The sequence below is a fragment of the Sabethes cyaneus genome, chromosome 1 (assembly GCF_943734655.1).
Source record: "Sabethes cyaneus chromosome 1, idSabCyanKW18_F2, whole genome shotgun sequence".
In the NCBI taxonomy this organism is placed as follows: domain Eukaryota; kingdom Metazoa; phylum Arthropoda; class Insecta; order Diptera; family Culicidae; genus Sabethes; species Sabethes cyaneus.
Genome location: NC_071353.1, coordinates 113,865,160 through 113,888,623, shown reverse-complemented (window position 1 = coordinate 113,888,623; position 23,464 = coordinate 113,865,160). Strand labels below are relative to the sequence as shown.

The 23,464-nt window shown below is 41.3% G+C and overlaps 1 protein-coding gene across 4 annotated transcripts in view; it reads left to right on the top strand.

Moving 5' to 3' along the window:
• LOC128732307 (ephrin type-B receptor 1) overlaps positions 1-23,464 on the top strand; it is a 232,992-nt gene that overhangs the window by 55,494 nt on the left and 154,034 nt on the right. For all 4 annotated transcript variants that reach the window (XM_053842935.1, XM_053842286.1, XM_053836532.1 and 1 more), the window contains exon 2: positions 21,378-22,644. In XM_053842935.1, coding sequence (XP_053698910.1) covers positions 22,569-22,644 — 76 coding nt within the window. In that variant the 5' untranslated portion in view covers positions 21,378-22,568. The remainder of the gene's footprint in view (positions 1-21,377; positions 22,645-23,464) is intronic.

Genomic DNA, 23,464 nt, shown 5'->3' with positions numbered 1-23,464 from the left:
AAAACAAATTTCCTCATAACTCGAGAACTAATCAAGCAAATGGAACTAAATTTGACATGTAAGTGGTTTTGGACGCAAGATTTTTTTCTATGGTGAATTGAGACCCCTCTCTTCTTTAGAAAGCGAGTTATGGCCCATCTCCCCTTTAAGAGGGTGGGCTTCCATACAAATGAAATGCAAATTTCCTCTTATCTCGAGAACTAATCTATCAAATGGAACCAAATTTGGCATATGGGAGTTTTAGATGACAGAAATTTTTTCTATGGTGAATTACGACCCCTTCCCCTTTCAAGAGGGGAGCTCCCATACAAATGAAATACAAATTTCCTTATAACTTGAGAACTAATCAAGCAAATGGAACCAAATTTGACATGTGGGAGATTTTGGAGTCTTGAATTTATTTTACGATAGTTAGAGACCTCTCACCCCTGTGGTAGGGGGATATGGACTCTCATACAAATAAAACAGAAATTTTTGCGAAACTCAAAAACTAATCAAATTCGAGAAATTCGAGACTCTTCCATAAAACATTAGTCAATACAAGACCACAAAAACTATCTATAGTAACACTAGATCATTCAGGACGAGACGGTCGCGAGTGTTGCCGGTGACCCGCCGTCGGAAGCGCCGCCCACTGGGGGGCTTGCAAAACTCGAGATTGTGACAAAGATCATCCGAGATTCATGATTTATGTACAACACAGGTTAATTTGTGGCAATACGTAGTTTGTCGGGTCAGCTAGTCGTATATAAATACTGATATAGTCGTAACGCTCGAAATTATTCGTAATCACGTATATCGCCTCCAAAATAGTACGGATATGCCAATTTTGCGCATGAAATACGATTTATTTAGCAAGCATATCTGTACGTAATGCTGATTTTTACCTTTTTTATACATGCTTTGACGGTTTTTCGGCTTTCAGTCAAGTGGATGACAACAAACAAACTCAAAACCAGGATTAGTGGACACAAAACACATTACAATGCACTAGACAAACTACTAACAGAAGACACCACCAATGACACTGCAACTACGGAACTTCAAATAGACGCACTTAAAGAAAAGACAGCACTAATGGAACACAGCATAACTTTAAACCATAGATTTGATCTCGATAACACAAAAATTTTAGACAGACACAGAAAACAACGTTCGCTACCGTACTTAGAAGTATGCCATATAATGTCAACACAGAATAGCATAAACAAACGCACAGACACACAGGGACTAAACGCCATATATGCAGGAGTAATACACACACTAAAAACCTTCACAAACTAAAACTGTTATAATCAGATTTCAATACACAAACGTCACAGTGATGTCAGTTCGAAATAGTGATAGCCAACACACCAAGCAACACACCATCCGCGCAGTGACCCGAATAAAACAAACCGCAAAACCCCGCTTTCTGGACCAGACTTCAAATGCAAACAAAACGCAAAACGTACCTTAAATTTCAAATTCAATAAAATACAGTAAGTAAAATTCTCAAACACAGTGATAGAAAGTTAACCCAAGCTCCTTAAAAAAATAGTACAAAGTAGACGCCATGTTAGTAGGTTGCACAATAGGAATACGACACAAAGATATGACAAAAAACGATTAAGCTTTTGTAAGTCCCATCATAAGTTACAGCTAGAAAAACCACCTAAATTATTGTACAATTCCAGAATCCTTAGAAAAAGGTGAAATAAATCACCGAAACGTCGGATAAGTAAAAGCAAAACAATCGTTTGCTAAATCCACTTGACTGAAAGCCGAAAAACCGTCAAAGCATAATAATTTACAGTCGATAAACGCTCCCTCTACTTTTTTATAATATGAAAATGCTAGCTGGGTAGAAATAAATATTTGAAAAGCATTAATCAAGCCCGAACGGTTTTACTGATTGGTTTTCAACATTATTGGCTGTCATATTTCAAGTGACATAAAAATGCTAGTTATAAAAACACAAAAGTTATAACCAGAAACTTACGATGAGCAACATTGTTGCCAATGCTTGTAAATAATTATCTCTGCAACCATTAATGTTTGCGAAGCACGTGACCATATTAAATGATTAATAAACCTGTAGTCTAACTGAACCAGTATAGAAGTTTGGTTTTACGTTCGTGATCGTCGCAGCATACTTGCATCGCATCCATCGCATTTAACCCACCATCCGACCTATCAATCTTGTGATTTTTCGAGCGATAATGACCGTATGGGTGAGTGTGTGCGTGCAGGTATTAGTGCAAGATCGCCAAAATTATAATCTCTGTCCTGTTCGAGATTCCCGGTGGCCATCGTTGATATTTTTGTGCCGCACTCGTTGCACCTAGGCTGCCGTTGCGATCCTAACCATCCGATACCGGTTCGGTTCGGTTGGCGTTCTTGTCTTTCCACGGCGCTGAAGAAAGAAAAATGTGCAAAGCAGAGCAGATTATGTCGGTATGCGTGCCCGAAGACGGCACACGGACGGAGGAGCACGACCGCCTCAATCTTTTGTTCCACGTTCGTCGTACCATTTTCGCGTGTGTTGGATGGAGATGGGAATGGGAGGTTGCGCGAACAAGAAGAGCGAAGATTGCAATCATCGTTGATCCCAAATGAGCTCATCGATTCCGGCAATGCAATGCAGGCAGGAAAAAAAAGAAAAGCGAAAAGCGAATACTTCTCGCGTCACTTTTCATTTCGTCCAATGTAACAATTGTAAACAAATCCGGTTTATCACAACAAATTATTGCTCTTTTTAAACTCTATGTTATACAAAAACACCTGCCCAAATAGAATTATTTTGAGGTGAAAAAATTAGCATTATCAAAATGTCCAATGTGCACATTCGAATTACGAATGACTGACTGTTACTTCGGTCGTTCTCATCTGATGTCCAAAGTGCAAAAAAAATCAAAACAAACCCAATCTGTACATTGGACGTTTAGCAAGTGAAAGTTTTTTTTCGCATTATTTATGCATTTTAAGTGAAACAAGCGGTCTAATATTGAAAAATAACCTCGAAAATAGCGCAGCACGGCAACGCACGTATTTTACGGTGATCTCGCTTAATTTATGTGCAAGAGCCTGGAAAAATAAAACCGTCCAAAGTACAGCATGAGATGGTAAACAGTCCAATGTAACTTTTTCCATAATAAACCAAAACTGCTTAGTTTTAATTAGATTTTTAAAATCTCCGTTAAATATTGAATGTTATTATTCATCAACCACGTTGAGTGAATGACTGAAAATTATTTCATTTTGAAACAATTTAAAGTTCAATTCGAAGAACTTCGATCTCGTTTTTCTCAATATGGTGGAATTGTTACATTGGACGAAATCAAAAGTGACGCGAGACTTCCTCGATTATCCGAAAGCCTTTCGCAGCATGACGAAAGTTAATCGCTATTCAATTTGATGATTTGAAATCAAACAAGGTAAAAGACCACCACCAACGTGTAAATCAACAGCCGACAGTTGGCGAACGGAAATTAAAATGTTTGCTGCGAGTGTACCAACGAACGACCACAAATGGACTTTAATGGTGTTTTTATTGTTCCTAACTGGACGCAACCATAAACTGCGGATCTAAACCGTTTCGATTTTTTTGATTGTGTGTACTATGGAATAATAAAAATGCAATCCCCGGTTGAGGAGTAAAAGAATTTCGTTTACGTTGGGTGATTGTTTGAAAAATAAAAATAAAAATCTAACCGACAGCTGAGCCCACCAACAACTAAATCCAACTATTTCGGTTTGAATATGTTTCAAACCACAAACCGGGTCGGTCGGGTTGGAAGGGTTGATTTTTATCGCAAATACAAATTTGTAGACAAACGGTCTGGTTTGTTAATTTTTTTTATCTGCTCGTTTACCCATTTCTATTTGGGCTGTGTGATGTGGCTATTAAAAGCATGTGAAAACAATGTTTACGTTTTCCTCCACCCAATGTTACTCGTCGAGCGGCGGTACGTATTTGCCACCCACTTCGGGGGCCTCCACCGCCACCGCCGCAGCAAGTTTTGGGAAAATGGGGGCCTTTGTTTGATCGGGACGTGCTGCCCGACGCCCGCAGCGAATAATTTGGATTCGATTTGTGAAGTCTCTGTTTAATCTTCTGCGGCTTTGAAGTTCTCCCCAGCGCAGCGTAGCGGGGGGAGAATGCGGATAGCTGGACGGGGCGGAACCGAACGGGAAAAGTTGATAGCTTGTTCGGAAAACAGAAAACAATCGATCGTAAACCCATGGATAGTCGACATGATTCATGTTGGAGCTGGGAGGGAAATTGAAGGTTTCTGTTGCACGCGGCTTTCACTGCATCCGGAGCATGTAATTTAAGGCAGTACAACACTCTTTCTCTAATACGATCTAGCAACGGTGGGAAGAGGTTTGTCTGGAAGAGGGTGCGATGGGTCCCGCCCGCCCGCGTGACAAGGAATGGCATTTTATGGTACGCGATTGTGATTTGGAAGGCAAATGACATTTATACATTCTAAGTGTCTTTTGTTAGTGTCGCACGCACTGCACTCGAAATGGTAATCGTCTATTAAATCGCAACATTTCTCCAGGACTTGCGCTGTCTATCAGTCCAAATGGTTTATGGACTGAACTTCTGAGCACACCCGAGTGAAACTTCGTAAACGTTTTTATCTTTCAACTGTTTTTACGTGAGCGCATACGTCAGGTGTCTGTGAAAGCAGTTCACCAGAAAAAATTCCTGGAGTAAATTCTTGTACGATGAAATAAAATTTTATGCTATAATACGTCTTTACGTTGGTTGATAGTAAAACCGTAATTATGTGGAAAACGACAGTGTCCGCGTTTGGGTGTTGGGCTATTCGAAGCTAATTTCAGTTCATGGTTGCGGAAAAATTGTAGTTTTTGCCGTTGTCTTGTTGGGTTTTGTGCGGCTTCCGAAACAAACTCATTGCTTCATCTTTAGGAATCAGCCGGAAGAGTGTTGTCGCTGATGTTTTACAACTCCTTCGTTAATTTTTTCTTGCAATAATAGCGAGCGTGATTACATCAATTAAAAAGATCATGCAGAAAAACAATCTCTTGCCATGTGACCACGTCTTTGTTAACTGTCACAAGCTAGCTATTTTCTATGGTGAATTAGGACCCCTCCCCACTTTAAGAGGGGGGGCTTCTACACAAATGAAATATAAATTTCCTCATAATTCTAGAACTAATCAACCAAATGGCATGTAGGTGTTTTTGGAGGCAAGAATTTTTTCTATGACCCCTCCCCACTTCAGGAGGGAGGGGGGCTCCTATACAAATGAAATACAAATTTGCTCATAACTCGAGAACTAATCAAGCAACTGGAACCAAATTTGACATGTAAGTGGTTTTGGAGGCAAGATTTTTTTCTATGGTGAATTGAGACCCCTCTCCTCTTTAGAAAGCGTGCCATCCCCCCTTAAAGAGGGTGGGTTTCCATACAAATGAAATGCAAATTTCCTCTTATCTCGAGAACTAATCAAGCAAATGGAACAAAATTTGGCATGTGGAGGTTTTTGGCGGCAAAAATATTTTCTAGGATGAATTAGGACCTCTTACCTTTTTAGGAGGGGGGGGCTCCCATACAAACGAAATACAAATTTCCTCATAACTCTAGAACTAATCAAGCAAATGGAACCAAATCTGGAATGTGGGTGTTTTTGGAGACAATAATTTTTTCTATGATGAATTGGGACCCCTCCCCACTTTAAGAGAGGGGGCTCCTATACAAATGAAATACAAATTTCCTCATAACTCGAGAACTAATCAAACAAATAGAACCAAATTTGGCATGTGGAGGTTTTTGGCGGCAAAAATATTTTCTATGATGAATTAGGACTCCTTACCTTTTTTAGGAAGGGGGGCTCCCATATAAACGAAATACAAATTTCCTCATAACTCCAGAACTAATCAAGCAAATGGAATCAAATTCAGCATGTGGGTGTTTTTGTAGGCGAGAATATTTTCTATGGTGAATTAGGACCCCTCCCGACTTTAGGAGGGGGGCTCCTATACAAATGAAAAACAAATTTCCTCATAACTCGAGAACTAATCAAGCACATGGAACCAAATTTGGCATGTGGGAGCTTTAGATGATAGAAATTTTTTCTATGGTGAATTACGACCCCTTCCTCTTAAAAGGGGGGCTCCCATACAAATGAAATACAAATTTCCTTATAATTTAAGTACTAATCAAGCAAATGGAACCAAATTTGGAATGTGGGGCTTTTAGGGGGCAGAAATTTTTTCGATGATGAATTAAGACCCCTCCCCTGTTTAGGAGGGGGGGCGGCATACAAATGAAATTCAAATTTCGTTATAACTTGAGAACTAATCAAGCAAATGGAACAAAATTTGGCATGTGGGAGATTTTGGAGTCTTGAATTTATTTTATGATAGTTAGAGACCTCTCACCCCTGTGGTAGGGGAATATGGACTCTCATACAAATAAAACAGAAATTTTTGCGAAACTGGAAAACTAATCGAACTCGAACTAATCGAATTCGAGACTCTTCCATAAAACATTAGTCAATAACAAGACCACAAAAACTATCTATAATAATACTAGAACTAGGGCATTCAGAACGAGACGGCCGCGAGTGTTGCCGGTGACCCGCCGTCGGAAGCGCCGCCAACTGGGGGGAGGAAACTCCCCGCAGAAATCACTACTGTCTAGGTTTATTTGTTTTCCTAGGTCTAACTGGGTTTCCTGGAACGAGCGACAGCGAGTAAGGAGAGGATCGCGAAATGGTACTTTCCACAAAAAAGTTTTCCGTGAAATGGTACATTCCGCTTAAGGTTTTTTTGCAAAATGATATTCGGCGAAATGTTGTACAATCATGGCAAAGATCATGGCGAATATTACTATCCGCATTCTGGCTATGCAATGAGGGGACAGGGGAGTTGTTTTGTACTTTACTGTGAGGAAAAATTGCAAATTTGTATATTAAACTACCCATTCCTGGTAACTAATAGGCATTAACATAAGCAGCAAATCAGCGTATCTGGCATTTTATACTTTATTGTATGTTAGCTTTTGACTGCATAGGTGTTGTAAATTGGCATCCAAAATTGTATTCAAATTCTTCGTGTCGGTAATTAGCTGTAAATTAGCATTGTCAGCACTATAAGAAGGTTATCAGTAAAGTAGCTGTATATTTTGCCAAAATAGCATTTAAGTAGCATTTAAGGCGACTTAAATGCTTATTGGCCTATATTTGAATAGCATTGGTGATGCTTATTGGTTACCTGTGATGCTTTCATAGTTACGTAACTGCCAAAATGAATCGTATAAGATTGAACTCGTCAGAAACTTGCAAAACTCGAGATTGTGACAAAGATCATTCGAGACTCATGATTTATGTACAACACAGGCTAATTTGTGCAATACGAAGTTTGTCGGGTCAGCTAGTCTATGCTTATAAAAATGGATTTCTGTCTGCCCGTATGTTCTTTATTGAATTGAAAACCACTGAATCGATCGGAGTGAAAATTTGCATGTAGGGGTTTTTGGGTCCAGGGAAGGTTCTTATGATGGTTAGAGACCCCTCCCCCACTAAGAGGGGGGGCTTCCATACAAATGAAACACAAATTTCTGCATAACTCGAGAATTAATCAAGCAAATGGAACAAAATTTGACATGCGGGTGGTTTTGGAGACAAGAATTTTTCTATGGTGAATTGAGACCCCTCCCCACTTTAGGAGGGGGGAGGGGGGCTACCATACAAATGAAACACAAATTTATTTATTTATTTATTTATTGACATATGTAACGTAAGGCAAAGCCTTTTGAATTGTTACAATAAGATTTGATCGTGAATTTAGTTGGACTACCAAACTTATCTCTAAATTGATATTTATTCTAAGTGATATTGTGTTTCCTCTAGATTGAATTAAGGGAATAACTATGTGCTGTTGAGCCGTGCAAGCAACTGACGCTTAAAAACTCTCGTGCTTGAGCTCGATTTTATCGAAGTTGGTAGTGAGTTCCAAATTTCAGTATTACAAATTTCTTCATAACTCCAGAACCAATCAAGCGAATGGAACAAAATTTTACTTGTGGGCGTTTTTGAAGACAAGAATTTTTTCTATGGTGAATTGAGATCCCTCCCCACTTTAGGAGGGGAATTATGACCCCTCTCCGTTTTAAGAGGGGGGCTTCCATACAAATAAAATACAAATTTCCTCATAACTCGAGAACTAATCGAGTAAATGGAACAAAATTTGACATGTGGGTGTTTTTGGAGACAAAAATTTTTTCTACGTTGAATTGAGACCCCTCCCCACTTTAGGAGGAGGGGCTCCTATACAAATGAAATACAAATTTCTTCATAACTCGAGAACTAAGTCATCAAATGAAACCAAATTTGGCATGTGGGTGTTTTTGGAGGCATGAATTTTTTCTATGATGAATTAGGACCCCTTAGATTTTTAGGAGGGAGGGCTTTCATACAAATAAAATACAAATTTCCTCATAACTCCAGATCTAATCAAGCAAATGGAACCAATTTAGCATGTGGGTGTCTTTGCAGGTAATTTTTTTTCTATGGTGAATTGTGACCCCTCCCCTCTTTAGGGGGGGAATTATATCCCCTCCTCCTTCAATAGTGGGGCTCCTATACAAATGAAATACAAATATCCTCAGAACTAGAGAACTAATCAAGCACATGGAACCAAATGTAGCATGTGGGGGGTTTTGGAGGCAGGATTTTTTATGATGGTTTGAGATCCCTCACCCCTGTGGTAGGGGGATAAGGACTCTCATAGAAGAAATAAAACAGAAATTTTTGCGTAACTCAAAAACTAATCGAACTCGAGAAATTTTAGACTCTTTCATAAAACATTAGTCAATAACAAGACCACCAAAAACTATCAATAGTAACATTAGATAATTCTGCGCGAGACGGCCACAGGCCGCGAGTGCTGCCGGCGACCTGCCGTCGGAAGCGCCAGCCACTGCGGTGCGGGGGGGGGGGAGGGGCAGCCCCCCGTAGAGATCACCTCTATATAGGTTTATTTATTTTCGTAGATCTACTGACCTCTATTACTTTCGTTCAGTTGGATCACTCCTGTGAAATGGTACTTTCTACGAAAAGATTTTCCATGAAATGGTACATCCCGCCGAAGGTTTTTCGCGAAATGGTATTCTGCGAAACTCTATATTCCGCGTTATGGTTAACCGAGAAGTGGTGTTCCGCAAAACGGTGTGCGGCGAAATGTTATATAATCATGGCGAATATTTTAATGCTATCTGCTTTATTTTATCGGGCTAAGCAATGGGGGAGTTGTTTTCTATTTTACTGTGAGGAAAATTTGTATTTTAAAACACCCATGAACTCTCCAGAAACTTGCAAAACTCGAGATTGTGACAAAGGTCATCCGAGATTCACGATTTATGTACAACACAGTTTAATTTGTGGCAATACGAAGTTTGTCGCGTTAGCTACTAATATATAAATATACTTTACAACATCTAAATTCTTTTACATTCAGAAGACTTATGATTTCGTAAAATTATTTGTTTCTCCACTGGCTATGTCTGGCGTCACAAGTACCTATATGTTGACGACTTCATAGTTATCATAAATGTGACTCGAATAACGTTTTATCTTTGATCGAACAATTAATTTCTTATATTTTCAAATATGCTATTTAAATATGGTTGTTTTCACGTTTCGTTCGCAAAATACATTTTCGTCTTGTTGACAGCGATGAACTATGAGCATGAGACAGAGATACTGAGTGAGTCTTTGCGAGCGTAATCAATTCATACTTTTCTCGACGGTTTTTGCGATTCTTCGTGATCGAATAAGATAAGACAGATTGTCGACCAATTGTCGAAATTTAAATCGCTGATGAGCTGGCACTGAGCAATCATCGCGAGGAAAATTAGCAACATTGCCTGTATCATTTAAATGGACGAAAATAAGTCTCTTTTAACCTAAATAACACTTAAATGTTGTATATCAACGATTTTATTAAAATAATTTCAATTTGATTTATTTAGTACTCATGACTCAATAGCTCTTTTACTAGGGATTTTTTATTGCCATTCTCTAAATAAATGTTTTTTCTTATTTCGACTTAAGGATCGTTGCAAAAAACATATTTTACTTATTTTTGATCAGTTCTGTATGTTTATTTTTGCAATAACAAAATGCAAACAAGATAGCAATTAGTATGATAGCAATTCGAATGCGAATATTTTTAAGTTTTTACTAGGTAGTAACTTTACAAACATCAATCCAAATACATAATAGTTCTCACACTTCTTGAGATAATTCTGGTTTGTTAGATTTTGACAGTAGGCTTATATTTGTATTGAATGGATTTGAACTTAGCAGTAAATGAGGCAAATGGTGGCTACTCGTAGCATTTTACGGGTATGATTCAGACGAGAGTTTTCGAGACCAGTCATTTCTAATCTTAGAGGATTAGAAGAATTTCTTATCTGCATTGCCATCATTAGATGCATGTGCCAATTCCTCTAGGCTATCTAGGTTATAAAAATTCTAGAATAATTTACCCAATTTATTTTAAACATGAATTTAAGTACTTTAAGGCGTGTCGATTTCTATCCTAAATCATTTATGTGTTAATTTAACAAAGGTTCCTTTAACCATTAGGTGGATTAAGTAGTCTAGACCAATTTTGGAAAAAAAACTAAGTATGCAAAGTTGCTTATTTACATGAACACTTTACACACACAAAGTTTCACTGAATTCTAGGAGGGTCTCGCCAAGCTCCGGTCGCGTTGGTACGAAATCCGTCAGATTTCAATCGAAAAATTTTGTAAATGATTTTGAAAAATGTTTAATCTGCAGCTCCAGATATTAAGGCTCTGCCCTTCAACACACAGGTCCCGATTCAAATCAAATCCCGTCTTAGCGATTGTGCACTCCCAACAATAATCATAATATTTTGACACAAAATCCCCAAGGTTTCCGTTCCGTCCGTTCATACATACATCCAAACAACGTGGCAGCCGCTAGTCTCTTCGCCTTCTCAACCACTTTGAGCTAATATTTACTTTCAACTTGACTCGCGCACTGAAGGGGTGCTGCTGCTGCTGCCTGCCTGCCATTTGCCATTGCCATAGGTAGAGGTATAACCCGAAACACAGAGAGCGCTATTATTTTTGCAACAGTTCAGTTCAACTGATTTGGCGTTCTGTTCCTCCTCCTTCACGAGGCACCACACGGTCCGGGGTTCCATTCTTGCCCTATTCCGCTGCCGCCCATCTAATCAACTGACGCTGTTTTGTGTTACTCTCTCTCTCTCTCTCTAGTGCACCCGTTGCCTTCCCATTTCGTTGTATGTTTAACAAGCGGCCTCCTCCTAACCGTGGGATCTGATTTCCTCCGGTTTTGCCGACGTCCAGCAAGCTATACACAAAAGTATATATTCGTGTTATCAATATTTCATCCGGAGTTCACCGATTCGCTTTTGTTGGCCAACGACTACAGCAGCGGCAACAGCAGGAACATGTGCTTGTACAAGCTGAACTCTCTAAGCACAAGCACTCCCGTTCTCGGGTAGAACTGAGACGGATCATCCAAAAAAGCGCTGAAATTTTGCAATTTTAATAATCAATGATTTTCTGCCGGTTCGCGCTCGTCCCTTCCCCCGCGGCCTCGTCGATCCGGGTCCGGATTGGTGGCTGCCTTGTTCTGGAGCTGCTCGACCCAATCCCAATTTCATCTCATCAGGCTCAGACTTCGTCGGCAGGACGTGGCCATGGTTTTCACTCCTAACTACTGGCAGGCAGCAGGCAGCGCCTGACCGACCTGCTGATGGGCTCGGGGATACTGGGATTTCAATTTGTTTAGTCCGTTCCTAAATGGGTTCGCAGTTTTCTTGTTCGCTCGTTGGCAAGCAGGCAGCAGTGAGTGTGTATGTTTGTTTTGTTTCGAGTCAATTGACGTTTTTTTTATGCTCGGTTGCTCGGTCAGCTGAAATTCGACGGAGGCAAATAGTTTCGGTAGACATAATATGTGTCCGTGTCTGTTTTGCTGAGATTTTTCCAAAGAACTAAAACGATACTGTTTGATTGGCAAGCAAATGCAAGGCAAGTAATATGTTATGAGACTGGTTCTGCACTAGAGCTGTTACTGGAACGGCAAGAATTTTTATTTGATTCGTTGCTTAAATTTATTTATTTATGTATAGAAAGCTACGGAAAGCAACGGTGCATTTTTTAATACTTTTGTGACAAAGGTCCACAGTTAATCTACGAGTTGCTTCCGAAATAAGCTGAAACTACATTTTTTGAACAAATATGAAAACTTTCGCCAAAACAAATATGGAAACTCCGCCAAGTTCGTGGTCAAATTTCCGGTTATTTTTAAGGAACTGCAAAATTGATAAGACAAATTTGGAAAAAAATCTTAATTTTGTTTGAAACATGTGGATTTTATTCAAACGAGGGCTTTCCAGGGAAATCTTGATTTTAACTGACTTTTAATTGTGCTCTAGACATACCAGATTTGGAAATGTGTTGAGTTTTTGTAAAATTTTCAGTTGTTCCTGTTGTTTTGCAAAATTTATTTCACTTGATGTAACGGCCTTGTTCCCTTCCCTTGGAAGAAAATTATTTCGCATTTCGAGGCAACTATTACAAACAAAGGAAGGGAGTCCCGATGGGATGTCACCTTTCCTATGTGAGCTTTTTATCGGAAATATTGATAATAAATTAAGGGAAGTAAATGTCACTACCAGGTCGCAGGTAGAGATATGTGGACGACATTTTTTGCATTTTGAAACGAGGAGACTTTGACGATCTCTGGGAAATAATCAATAATGTTCATGAAGATATTAATGTTACATTCGAGAAGGACTGAAGTTTTTGGAGCATCTTAGTAGACTACGAATCCTGAAATTAAATAAAAAAGAAAAGTATTGAAACTATTGTTTCCGACCACAGACACTGATGAAGCCTGCAAGTCGTAGGCAAAATACGTATCTTTCGCGAATAAATATAAATAGTAGAATTTAATTGGAAAAGTTTTCTTTTTCATTCAATTTCAGGATCAGACTTCCATTCTTAGAGGTAGCTGATATGACAATTTGTGCGCAAATTTTGCACAGGGTATACCTGGCTCGTTCAACCACATGTCCTGCGGCCGCGGGTTTTCAAACGAAGTAATGGTTACTTTTGTTAAATGATCAAATAGGTGTGCTCCCTTAGGATAGACGCCCTCCCTATATCTTCCCCTTGTTAGCTCTAGAAACGCTACTGGCTATATAAAGGCTGTCTATTGACTACGAACTCATTTTCAGTCATTTCAGACCTCCCCGGGTTATTTTCGTTCATGCTTTTAATATGATGTGTTGTTTTGGGCCGACCCCCTGCCCCTAATAGTCCACTTAGTTCATGGACGGTCCCATATGAACTACTTTACTGATATTTATGTGTATTGTTTATAAACATGATAATGTTCACTGTTTAGGTATTTACCTTAACTTTCTGTTTTTGACACAATGTCAACCCCTAGAAGGGGTGAGATTATGCCAAAGTTCATGCACTTCCAGTAAAAATAGTTTCATTGTAACTAAACCATTTCTATAGCTGACCCGACAAACTTCGTATTGCCACAAATTAAATGGTGTTGTATTTACATAAATCGTGAATCTCGGATGACTCGGTTTTGCAAGTTTCTGAGGAGTTCAACCTTAGGTGATTTATTTTAACAGTTTACTTGCCTCCAAAAACCCCACATGCCAAATTTAGTTCCTTTTGATTGATTAATTCTCGAGTTATGAGGAAATTTGTATTTCATTTGTACAGGTGCCCCCCCTCCTAAAGTGAGGAGGAATCCTAATTCACCATAGAAAAAAATCTTACCTCCAAAAACCTTCACATGCCGAATTTGGTTCCATTTGCTTGATTAATTCTGGAGTTATGAGGAAATTTGTATTTCATTTGTATGGCAGCCCCCCCCCCCCCTGTTAGTGAGTGGAGGGGTCTCTAACCATCATAAGAACCTTCCCCGGCCCCAAAAACCTCTACATGCAAATTTTTAAGCCGATCGGTTCAGTAGTTTTCGATTCTATAAGCAACTTACGGGCAGACAGATAGAAATCCATTTTTATAGGTATAGATTTGTATGGCAGCCCCCCTTCTTAGTGGGAGGGGGGTCTCTAACCATCATAAAAACCTTCCCCGGTCCCAAAAAACCCTACATGCAAATTTTCACGGTGATCGGTTCAGTAGTTTTCGATTCTATAAGGATCATACGGGCAGACGGACAGAAATTTGTGTTTCAGTTGTATGGCAGCCCTCCCTCTTAGTGGGGGAGGGTCTCTAACCATCATAAGAACCTCTCCCGGTCCCAAAAACCTTTACATGCAAATTTTCACGCCACTTCAGTATTCGGTTCAGTAGTTTTCGATTCTATAAAGAACATATGGGCAGACAAACAGAAATCCATTTTTATAGGTATAGATTTGTATGGGAGCCCCCCTCTTAATGGGGGGAGGGGTCTTCAACCATCATAAGAACCTTTCCCGGCCCCAAAAATCCTCACATGCAAATTTTCACGGTGATCGGTTCAGTAGTTTTCGATTCTATAAGGATCATACGGACAGACAGACAGAAATTTGTGTTTCACTTGTATGGCAGCCCCCCCTCTTAGTGGGAGGGGGGTCTCTAACCATCATAAAAACCTTCCCCGGTCCCAAAAAACCCTACATGCAAATTTTCACGGCGATCGGTTCAGTAGTTTTCGATTCTATAAGGATCCGACGGGCAGACGGACAGAAATCCATTTTTGTAGGTATAGATTTGTATGGGAGCCCCCGCTCTTAGTAGGGGGGGGCTCTTCAACCATCTTAGGAACCTTACCGGCCCAAAAAACCCCTACATCCAAATTTTCACGCCGATCGATTCAGTAGTTTTCGATTCTATAAGGAACATAAGGACAGACAGACAGAAATCCATTTTTATAGGTATAGATTGACAGGTTTTAAATCAACTTAGTTCCTAAATTGTGTGTATACCATATCGAACAAACAAAAAGGAATTTTGGCCTCCTATTTAATGAGCATATTTCAGAAAAAAAAACAAAGGTGAGGAAAGAACTACAGGAGAACGCATTTTACCATTTCAAATCCAAAGTAGCCGAGCACATTTTCGTAGAAGAACATCCCATTACTTCTAAGTGGAATCACCCTCTTCCGCCCAGTTAACAATGCCTGGAAACTGGATGTTGCTGAGTCGCTTTTCGTTAATTTTTTTTCATAGCTCTTCACGGTCGATAGCATCGTACGCGGCCTTGGAATCTATGCATAGGTTCCACAAAACCGGCTTGATAACTTTTCACGAATCTACTTGTTAGCGGCGCTAGACGGTGATAGGTAGGCGATCTGAGAAAGTACTTCATAGGCGGCGTTGAGAATGGTGTTCGCTCGATACCCCCATCTTCCACTCATCTGGTAGCTATTCTGTTTCCCAGATTCTGAATATCAGCCGGTGCTGACATGTAGCCAACCTATTGGGGCCCTTTCTTGACATGCTCCGCTGCGATGCCATCTTTACCAGCTGCCATCCAGTTTCGATTACTTCACCTATTGTGGGGTTCGGCACATCACCATCATCCGTCGCACTGATGTAGTCATTATCCCTACTGTCTTGGTATTCCGTCTCCACGCCATTCAGGTGCTCATTGTAGTGCTGCTTCGATCACCCTAAGTTTGTCCGACAAGATTCCTCCGTCTTTATTCCGACATGTTTGGGCTCGTGGCACAAAGCGTTTGCGGGAATCGTTCAGTTTCTTGTAGAATTGACGCGTTTCCTGAGAACGATGCAGGTGTTCAATGTCCTCGCACTCCATTTCTTCCAGGTGGCGCTTCTTACTCCAGAAAAACTGGGTTTGCTGTCGTCGTTTGTGTCTATATCGTTCCATGTTTTGACACGTTTTCCCCTGCTACAGCATCGACGCCCGTGCTGCATTCTTTTCCTCTATCATCCTCCGGCATTCCTCGTCTAAACGGTCGTTACATCAACTCCTTTCAGTGAACCCAATGGCACCTTCCGCTGCGCTGTTGGTGGTTGCCCGGAAAAAATAACCATAACACGAAAATAAAAATTATTGTAACAGTAAGATTCAAAATACAGTAAAAACAATAAAATTTTATTGTCAGAAAAGATAACCAAACCATCAAACTTATTCTAGTCCACAGTAACTTTTATGGTTTTGAGAGATTCTACGATAAAAATGACGGGTTGTTAACTATCTTAACAATAAAAACTATCTATTTTTTCCCGAACAAAAATTTTCATTTATAGTAAATGTTATTGTCCTTTTATGATATTTTTTTAAGCGAAAAAACTGCATATATTTAAAGAAGGTAGTAGATTTGTGATCGAATATTGCCAATTCTATTACTCAAAATAAGAAAAATTTGAATTTGAGACACTTTTACAATAAATTTACCATAACTTTCAATGTTCACAATGAAAACTGTTGAAAACACATTGTTTTTACTACAAAATTTACCGTAGATTTTTTTTCGGGTTCTTTTAGCTCTCCTTCAAAGCATTGCGCGTGCTCAGTAGCGACTTCAGGTAACTCGAGTCGTTCCATATTGTACCGTGGCTCAGAAGGACTGTACCGAATGTTGGTAACAATGAAGAGTCTTTGGCGCACTTTAACCATCAAAAGGAAATGGTCGGAATCGATGTTTGTACCACGATAGGTTCTAACGTCGATGAAATGCAAGAACTGCACGATATCACGAAAACTAGATATCTTGTCAGGTGTCTGGTTTTCTTTACAGACGGAAAAAGGCTTTTATATAAAACATCGGGCAACAACGTATTCAAATCGAGATCACCGAGGAAGATACGACTGACCATTCGGCGGTTATCAGCGGCAGGAGTTGCTGTTGAGCGGATCGGTGAACAACTTGGAGAAAACTTCAACAAGAAGTGGAAGCACATCCACGATGGGATCAGTACTATAGCGTGAGAAGTGTTGGGTGCTACTGTTGCAACCACTTTTAGTGAGTGGTTCGACGCAGAATGCCATCAAATGACTGACGAGAAGAATCGAGCCAAAACTCACATATTGGCTGCAACTGTGTCACGCCAGAGCACAAAGAGATTTCGAAATGCTGGAGCTGAGCTGTAAAAAGCTTCATCGTCGTAAGAAACAAAATGGAGTTGTTAACAGAAACAGGATAACTATGAGGGATAATGGGCAAGCTGTGAATCTACGCCAACCTTGGACGAGTGCTTGTTTCGAGACGAACGCTCTACGACGGACCAAATGTTCACCTTGCGACAAATCCTCAATGAATTCCGGAAATTCAACTTGCAGGCTCATCATTTGTTTATAGACTTCAAGGCGATGTACGATTCAGTGAAACAAAATATGCTGTGGCGGATTTAGCTTGAACGCATCTAAACGAGGAAGCTGCGAGGTCAGAGCTTGTCATAAACTCTAACAAACGAATCATTTGGTGGCTGGTAGAGAGCGTAGTAACCCTTTCGGGTGATAGATGGTGATACCACAGACTAACACACGTAACACTGAAGCCTCATTCCATCGCCAATAAAAACGATCGTTTCAAATGTTCACTTGAGCCAAGACTCAAACAATAGTCGCTGCGCGAGAGCGCCGCTCGCTTGCGCTGGCGCTGTTGTCAGATAATATATAAGTAAATTTATAGCATTGCTGAAATTTATAGCGAGCTACTCTGTGCAGCGCGAAGACTGCACCAGGAGATGCTAGTGTTTTTCCCAAGTTTTAGGGGTGTCATTGAAACGATGTTTTGTTAGAAAATTTGTTCGAAGTGTTACGTCTGCTAGTCTGCGGTAATACTTTTTACCTTGGTACGTTAGAGGCATGTAACAATGATGTGAGCCGTGAAGTAAAAAGGCGGTTCGCGACTGCCAACAGATTCTTCTACGGATTACGTAGCTAGCTGAGGTCCTGTAATCTATAACTCCATGCGAAACTCGCGCTCTATAAGACGCTAGTTTTCCCGGTGGTACACTACGGCCACATAGCAAGGGTATTGATCCTGCGATTAGTTCTTGGCGGCATATTGGGAGAAGGAGTGTGGCGCAGACGCATAAACCACGAAATTTACCAAGCATACAAGGATGCTGATACTGTGACGCGAATAAAACACGGTAGGCTACAGTGGCAGGCTGACCACGTAACCAGGATACCGAATGAGACATCAGCGAAAACAATATTCAGCAAAGAACCCGACAGAGGCCGCCTACTTCGAGGTAGACCCCGTACCCGTTGGATGAGCACGAGCACTGTTGACGAGGATGCTAGAACAGCGGGTGTTAAGGGCCCACGACCGACAAGCGTGGAGAAGATTCCTAAATTAGGCCCAGATACGATAAGTGGATTGTTGCCGAAAAAGTAAGTAAGTAATGTGCAAACATCGTAAACAAGCTAGCCAGAGCCATCTGTTAAAAATGGATCAAACCAATTTGTACACCCAAACAACAAGTTGGCATTTCTTAGGAAATTGCCGAAAGCAAGCGAAGCGGTGGGTAATCAAAAAGTAATTTGTGACTTCAAACTTTATCGTACGTTTTGGTGTTTTTTTCACGGCAGCCATCCTGGATTAGCGGTCTAGAAATTTACCGATGCAATCTTGAGCAGTCAATTAATATGGATTTAGACTCTTTCGTAAGCAAAAAATTGCTTTATTATGCTTTCGTCCAGGTACCGAATTGTTGGCAGAGTTCCACACAAACCGCGAAGAGCATTTTCCCTGCTCTCGTACTTACACGTGAACGTCAACAATTTAGCAACAACAGGGGGAACCCTTAGTGATGTCCGATTTTTTCAGTTAATCGATTAGTTAACAATCGATTACTGTTTGGGCGGCTAATAATCGACATCGATTAATCGGCGCTGCATAATCGATTAATCGAAATAATCGATTGGTTATAACCTTTACGTCCTGTAACGGGGCGGGATGGGTTTTGGGGCAGGGAGCAGTGACAATCTTCACTTAAGCGCCAGGCAAGGATTAACTTGCCGTGAAGAAGCGTGTTTAGCGATACAATCCCGGTCCGGCTAGTATACCTCAGGGCAGGTTCATCAAACGCTCAACTATAAACTTACGACCGAAATGCCGACTAACCTAACATCGGTTGAATCCGTTCGGCCGACTCAACAGGGGGACAAGAGCAACCATCGGCTAGTGCAGTGTCCCCTAGGCATCCTACACTAACCTACCGGAGGCTAACTCGCGAACCGATCTGGGGGGGGGGCACATTCGGGGACTCACACTTTCCGAGGACACATATCGTTGCAAACACCATTTCGAGGGTTAACAGATCTTCATTTACACGTTTCGCTTAATCTAGTGGTTAGTTTTCTTCAGTTTTTCTTACGGCCTGCTGCTTCTTGTCGACGAAGGGTCTCTGATGTTCCTATGAACAGATGACTGTGCTAGACTAGCGGTTTCGTAGACCGCTTACAGATAGCCCGTACCAAATACGTGGTGGGTGGCAAATGTTGAATCGAATGTTTCAGTTCGACCGGGTCCGACATCCGGTAGCCGGTACGAACGGTGATGAATCCACGGACAGTAACAATTGGTTATGTGGTGGGTATAGCATACGGTTGGCTCTTCGGCGATCGGTTCCTACGATCGATGGTCGCGCTCTCAAGCTCTAAGGGAAGATCTCCGTTTGAAGGAGGGTGCTGGTGGTCTTTTGCTTCGTTCGACTAGGTAATCTAACATCGCTTTAGCGGCTATATTTTCTACCCGTGTTTTTTTCCACGTTACTTCTACTTATTGTATCTTTTCCGAATACTAGTTTACTTCGCTTTTCGTCTTCTCATGTATCACTTTGCGTCTTCTAACTTCTAGCCCTTTCCAATCTTGCGAGTCGTCTCTTAGGTGGTTATTTTAAACGCTCATTCCCCAGACTGATTTGCCTGTCCTGTCAAGCACAGGAGACAGGACTTTACGACGGGGCCGACGATTCAGCTTCGGCTAGTTTCGCCAGGTTCCATCCGGTGGGCATTAGCAGGGTTTGTTTACTGTCGCGGTACCCTAACCTTTTTTCGGGGATAACGGCAGGTAGCGCGAACAGGCTTTTAGTGACGGTTGTGTGTGGGATTGGACAATAGGGTTTGTTACCTTATTTATTTTGTAACCTCGTTACAATCCCCGACACCAAAAAATAGTTTTGCGTCCCGTAGTACTGTCCACGAGTGTTTTGGAATGTGCAGTCAGACTTAGGCTAGTTACATAGAAATCGAGGAGACCGCATTTTTTGGTTTTTGTATAGAAAAGACGAAGGGTATTTCCCAGTTTTCTAAAAATTCCTTACAAAATTCCGTGTCTGACAGACTGACAAATTTTCGAATTATCTTTTGACGGTGGCACAGTTAGTATCTAGATAAAGTTTAGTTTGGTTTTTAGGCTTCAGCGTGGTATTTAAACCGGCCTACTGCGTGCAAACTGGATGATTAAAAGCAAAGCCTTGGGGTTAAACATCCTTTCTAAGATTTGACCCATCTTTATCGACAGACTTCACAGCCAGATATTAGAGTACAAGACAGTTACGGGGGGGTTATTGCAACAATCCTACTGACTCTATCTAGGAGCACTAGCTGGCTGAGATTTGAACATACGACTACTGGTTTCTTAGATCAGCATCGTATCTCGAAACCAACGAACTGGCTGATTGCGTTTGGTTAATTTAGAAGGTAAGCGCCTGCCACTGTAATAATTAAATTTGTTACAAATTGTCAAAGAATAAAATTTTAAATAATCCGGCATAATCGATCGGCCAGTTAATCGATTATCTAATAATCGGAACATAAAGCAATCGATTAAAAATTAATCGATTATTTTAGCGGATAATCGATTAGTTCGATTAATCGAGAAGTAATCGGACATCACTAGGAACCCTGAACCGCGGATTGGGTAACTTTGTGCACACGGTTGTCAGAAGAATAAACCATATCGCTTAATTTTCGGGGAGCAAAGTTTATTTGCACCACCAATCTGCCAGCCATCGAACGGCGGAATCGTGTGCAGCACATGCCATAGTCGGTCGGACGATGCAGCCAATCGAACCACCAACCCCAGCGTACCCCCGCCCGTTTTAGGGAGGCAAATCGCGCGGTTCAATTTCAGTTCAGCTTGCTGGCTGCTGCAGTGACTGTGTTGTTCGCATGGAAATGCGATTTCGCCATCACACTCCTAATATTAGAGCGTCGCGTCGGGAGGGGTGGGCCACATTCATCAGCATGACTGCATGGCGTACACCCAATCGGGTGGCTGCCCAGCAGCAACAGCAGGCACCAGCAGCGGGAAAGGAAAAGTCAATAGTTCACCAAATCAACTGCCATTTAGGAGCAAACAAAATAGCTAATATTTTTCTTTTGTTTTTCATTTTTCCACAGGTTTGCCCGTTTTTCTTCATCGACAGCGCCGCCGTCATCGTCGTCGTCCTCGTCGTCGTTGTTCGCGATCACTGGCTGGCATTAAGGCATGCATGAAGCTATTGCCCCCCCGAGCGAGAGGGCTCCGCTAGCTGAAGGCATGTTGTGAAATGTTTGCTGCACCTGGTGTAAAGTTGCTAAACCCGCAGTCGTCGTAGGCTTGGAAGTGGCAGAGCTGAGCGTTTAAAAAAAAAGAGTTAATATTAAAATTGTGGAAGCATAATTGATAGTTGATCGTGTGAGAAGTGGTGAATTTTCGTTGTTTTCGTTGGCTCGCTACACAATTTTGTACTGTGGAGTTATTAATCGCATTCTGCCGCGAATCGTGTGCGTGTGTGTGGTTTTGATAAAGTGGAAGAAACAAGATAAAAGAGGAAGAAGCCGATAAATCCGGCGGTCGGTGGCACAACCAGCATGGAAACAGTGGCCACCGTTGCCAGTAGCTTAAAGTCCGAACCCTGTGGTCATGGAATAGGTTTAAAGTTGTTCTCTGATGGTGGGCGACCGCTGCTGCTGAAACAACAGCAACGCCGACAAAAACAACAAAAGCTGCAACAAAGCTAATGAGTTCGGATTCCAACAGGTTCGGTTCTGTCTGTGGTATAGCTTTTGGGTATCGTTGAGTTGTGCTGTGTATGTGTGTATAGTCAAGTCATGCCATCATGTCCGCTTCGTCAACGCGACTGCCACTGAAGAAGCGCAAGAAGAAGCCCCCAGTGAATGAAGAGAAGAATAAAAATAAAATTAAAAATTAAGATAATATAAACGATCATCATCAGCGGGCGCGTTCTCCTCTAATACCGAAGCTGCCGAAAGAAAGAAATCAGGATCGAGAATCTCAACAGCTCATCACGACTAACCGCGAAGAAGCCGTCGAAAAAGAGCATCGTAGGGAAGAGGAAAAAGAAAAGATCTGGTGAAAGAACCCGTGTGTTGGGAAACCGCTAAGAAAGGAGAAAAAGAAAAACAAAAAAAAACACTCAGTCAACTATTTCCAGCGGAGATCGGTTGGCAATCCGCTGCAGTAGTATTCGTCGTCATCGTAATCATCATTTTTCATTTAGCTTCCCCCTGTTCGGGAGGAGCCTCTAATCTATATCGGACCTCTGTATAGCAATCCGGTCGGGAGAGCTTTAGCCACCCGCCGATAATATGGATAAATTTCTGCCGCTGCTCGTGCTGTTCTACATTCTCAACCACAAACTGGATGGCGTCGCCGGTGATCAGGGTGAGTAGACGCAGTCCGTCCTTAGTTTCCTTAGCTCTTAACTCAGTTGTAGGTAGCGGCTAGCCGAAGCCATCAGTCGACCGTGTCGTTCGAGATAACAGAACGTGACGAGCATCTTCATCTGCTTCTGCTCTGCCTGCCCTAGGTTCGGCGTTGATCATGGCGAGCGTGGTCAGGGTGGGATACGATTTGAAATCTTCTACAAATTACCTGGAATTAGTTCCAACTAAAAAAACACACTTTCGTCGTAAATTCGACCCGATAAACACTTGCACAAACCCCATCGTCGTGCACTACTGAGATAGCTTGATTGCCACACCGAAAAAGATACAATCGCGCGAGCATTGCTGCTGCTGCGCTAACTCCATATCCATTTCAATTAACCAAATCGTGATCCAGATTGCTCAACTAATTGCTAAGCATTAGCCTAACAAAGCGAAGACCTTTTCCCGCTGCGCTGCCATCGAATGGCGTGTGGCATGACGGACGGGGGGGATTGTGTAGTTATTTTTTTGTTCAAAAACAAGAAAACTTATTCGGTATTGTTGTGTTTTTAAGGGTTGAACTTTAACCGCACTGTAAAGAAAAAACTGCCTCGGTTGGCGAATTGCCTTACACAATAATTACTGTTTCCCTGCCTGTAAGGTATTCAACTGTCCGTTAGCTTTTAAGGCTTTGGATAAAAACCACATCGTCCGAGTGCGAGTTGGTAGCTTGCAAAAAAACTATTACACATCAAATATTCATTAACCGGATGAACTTAAAACAATTTCTCCCGGTTGTTTTTTTTTTCGTAATCAGATCCGTCGGCTTAATGCGC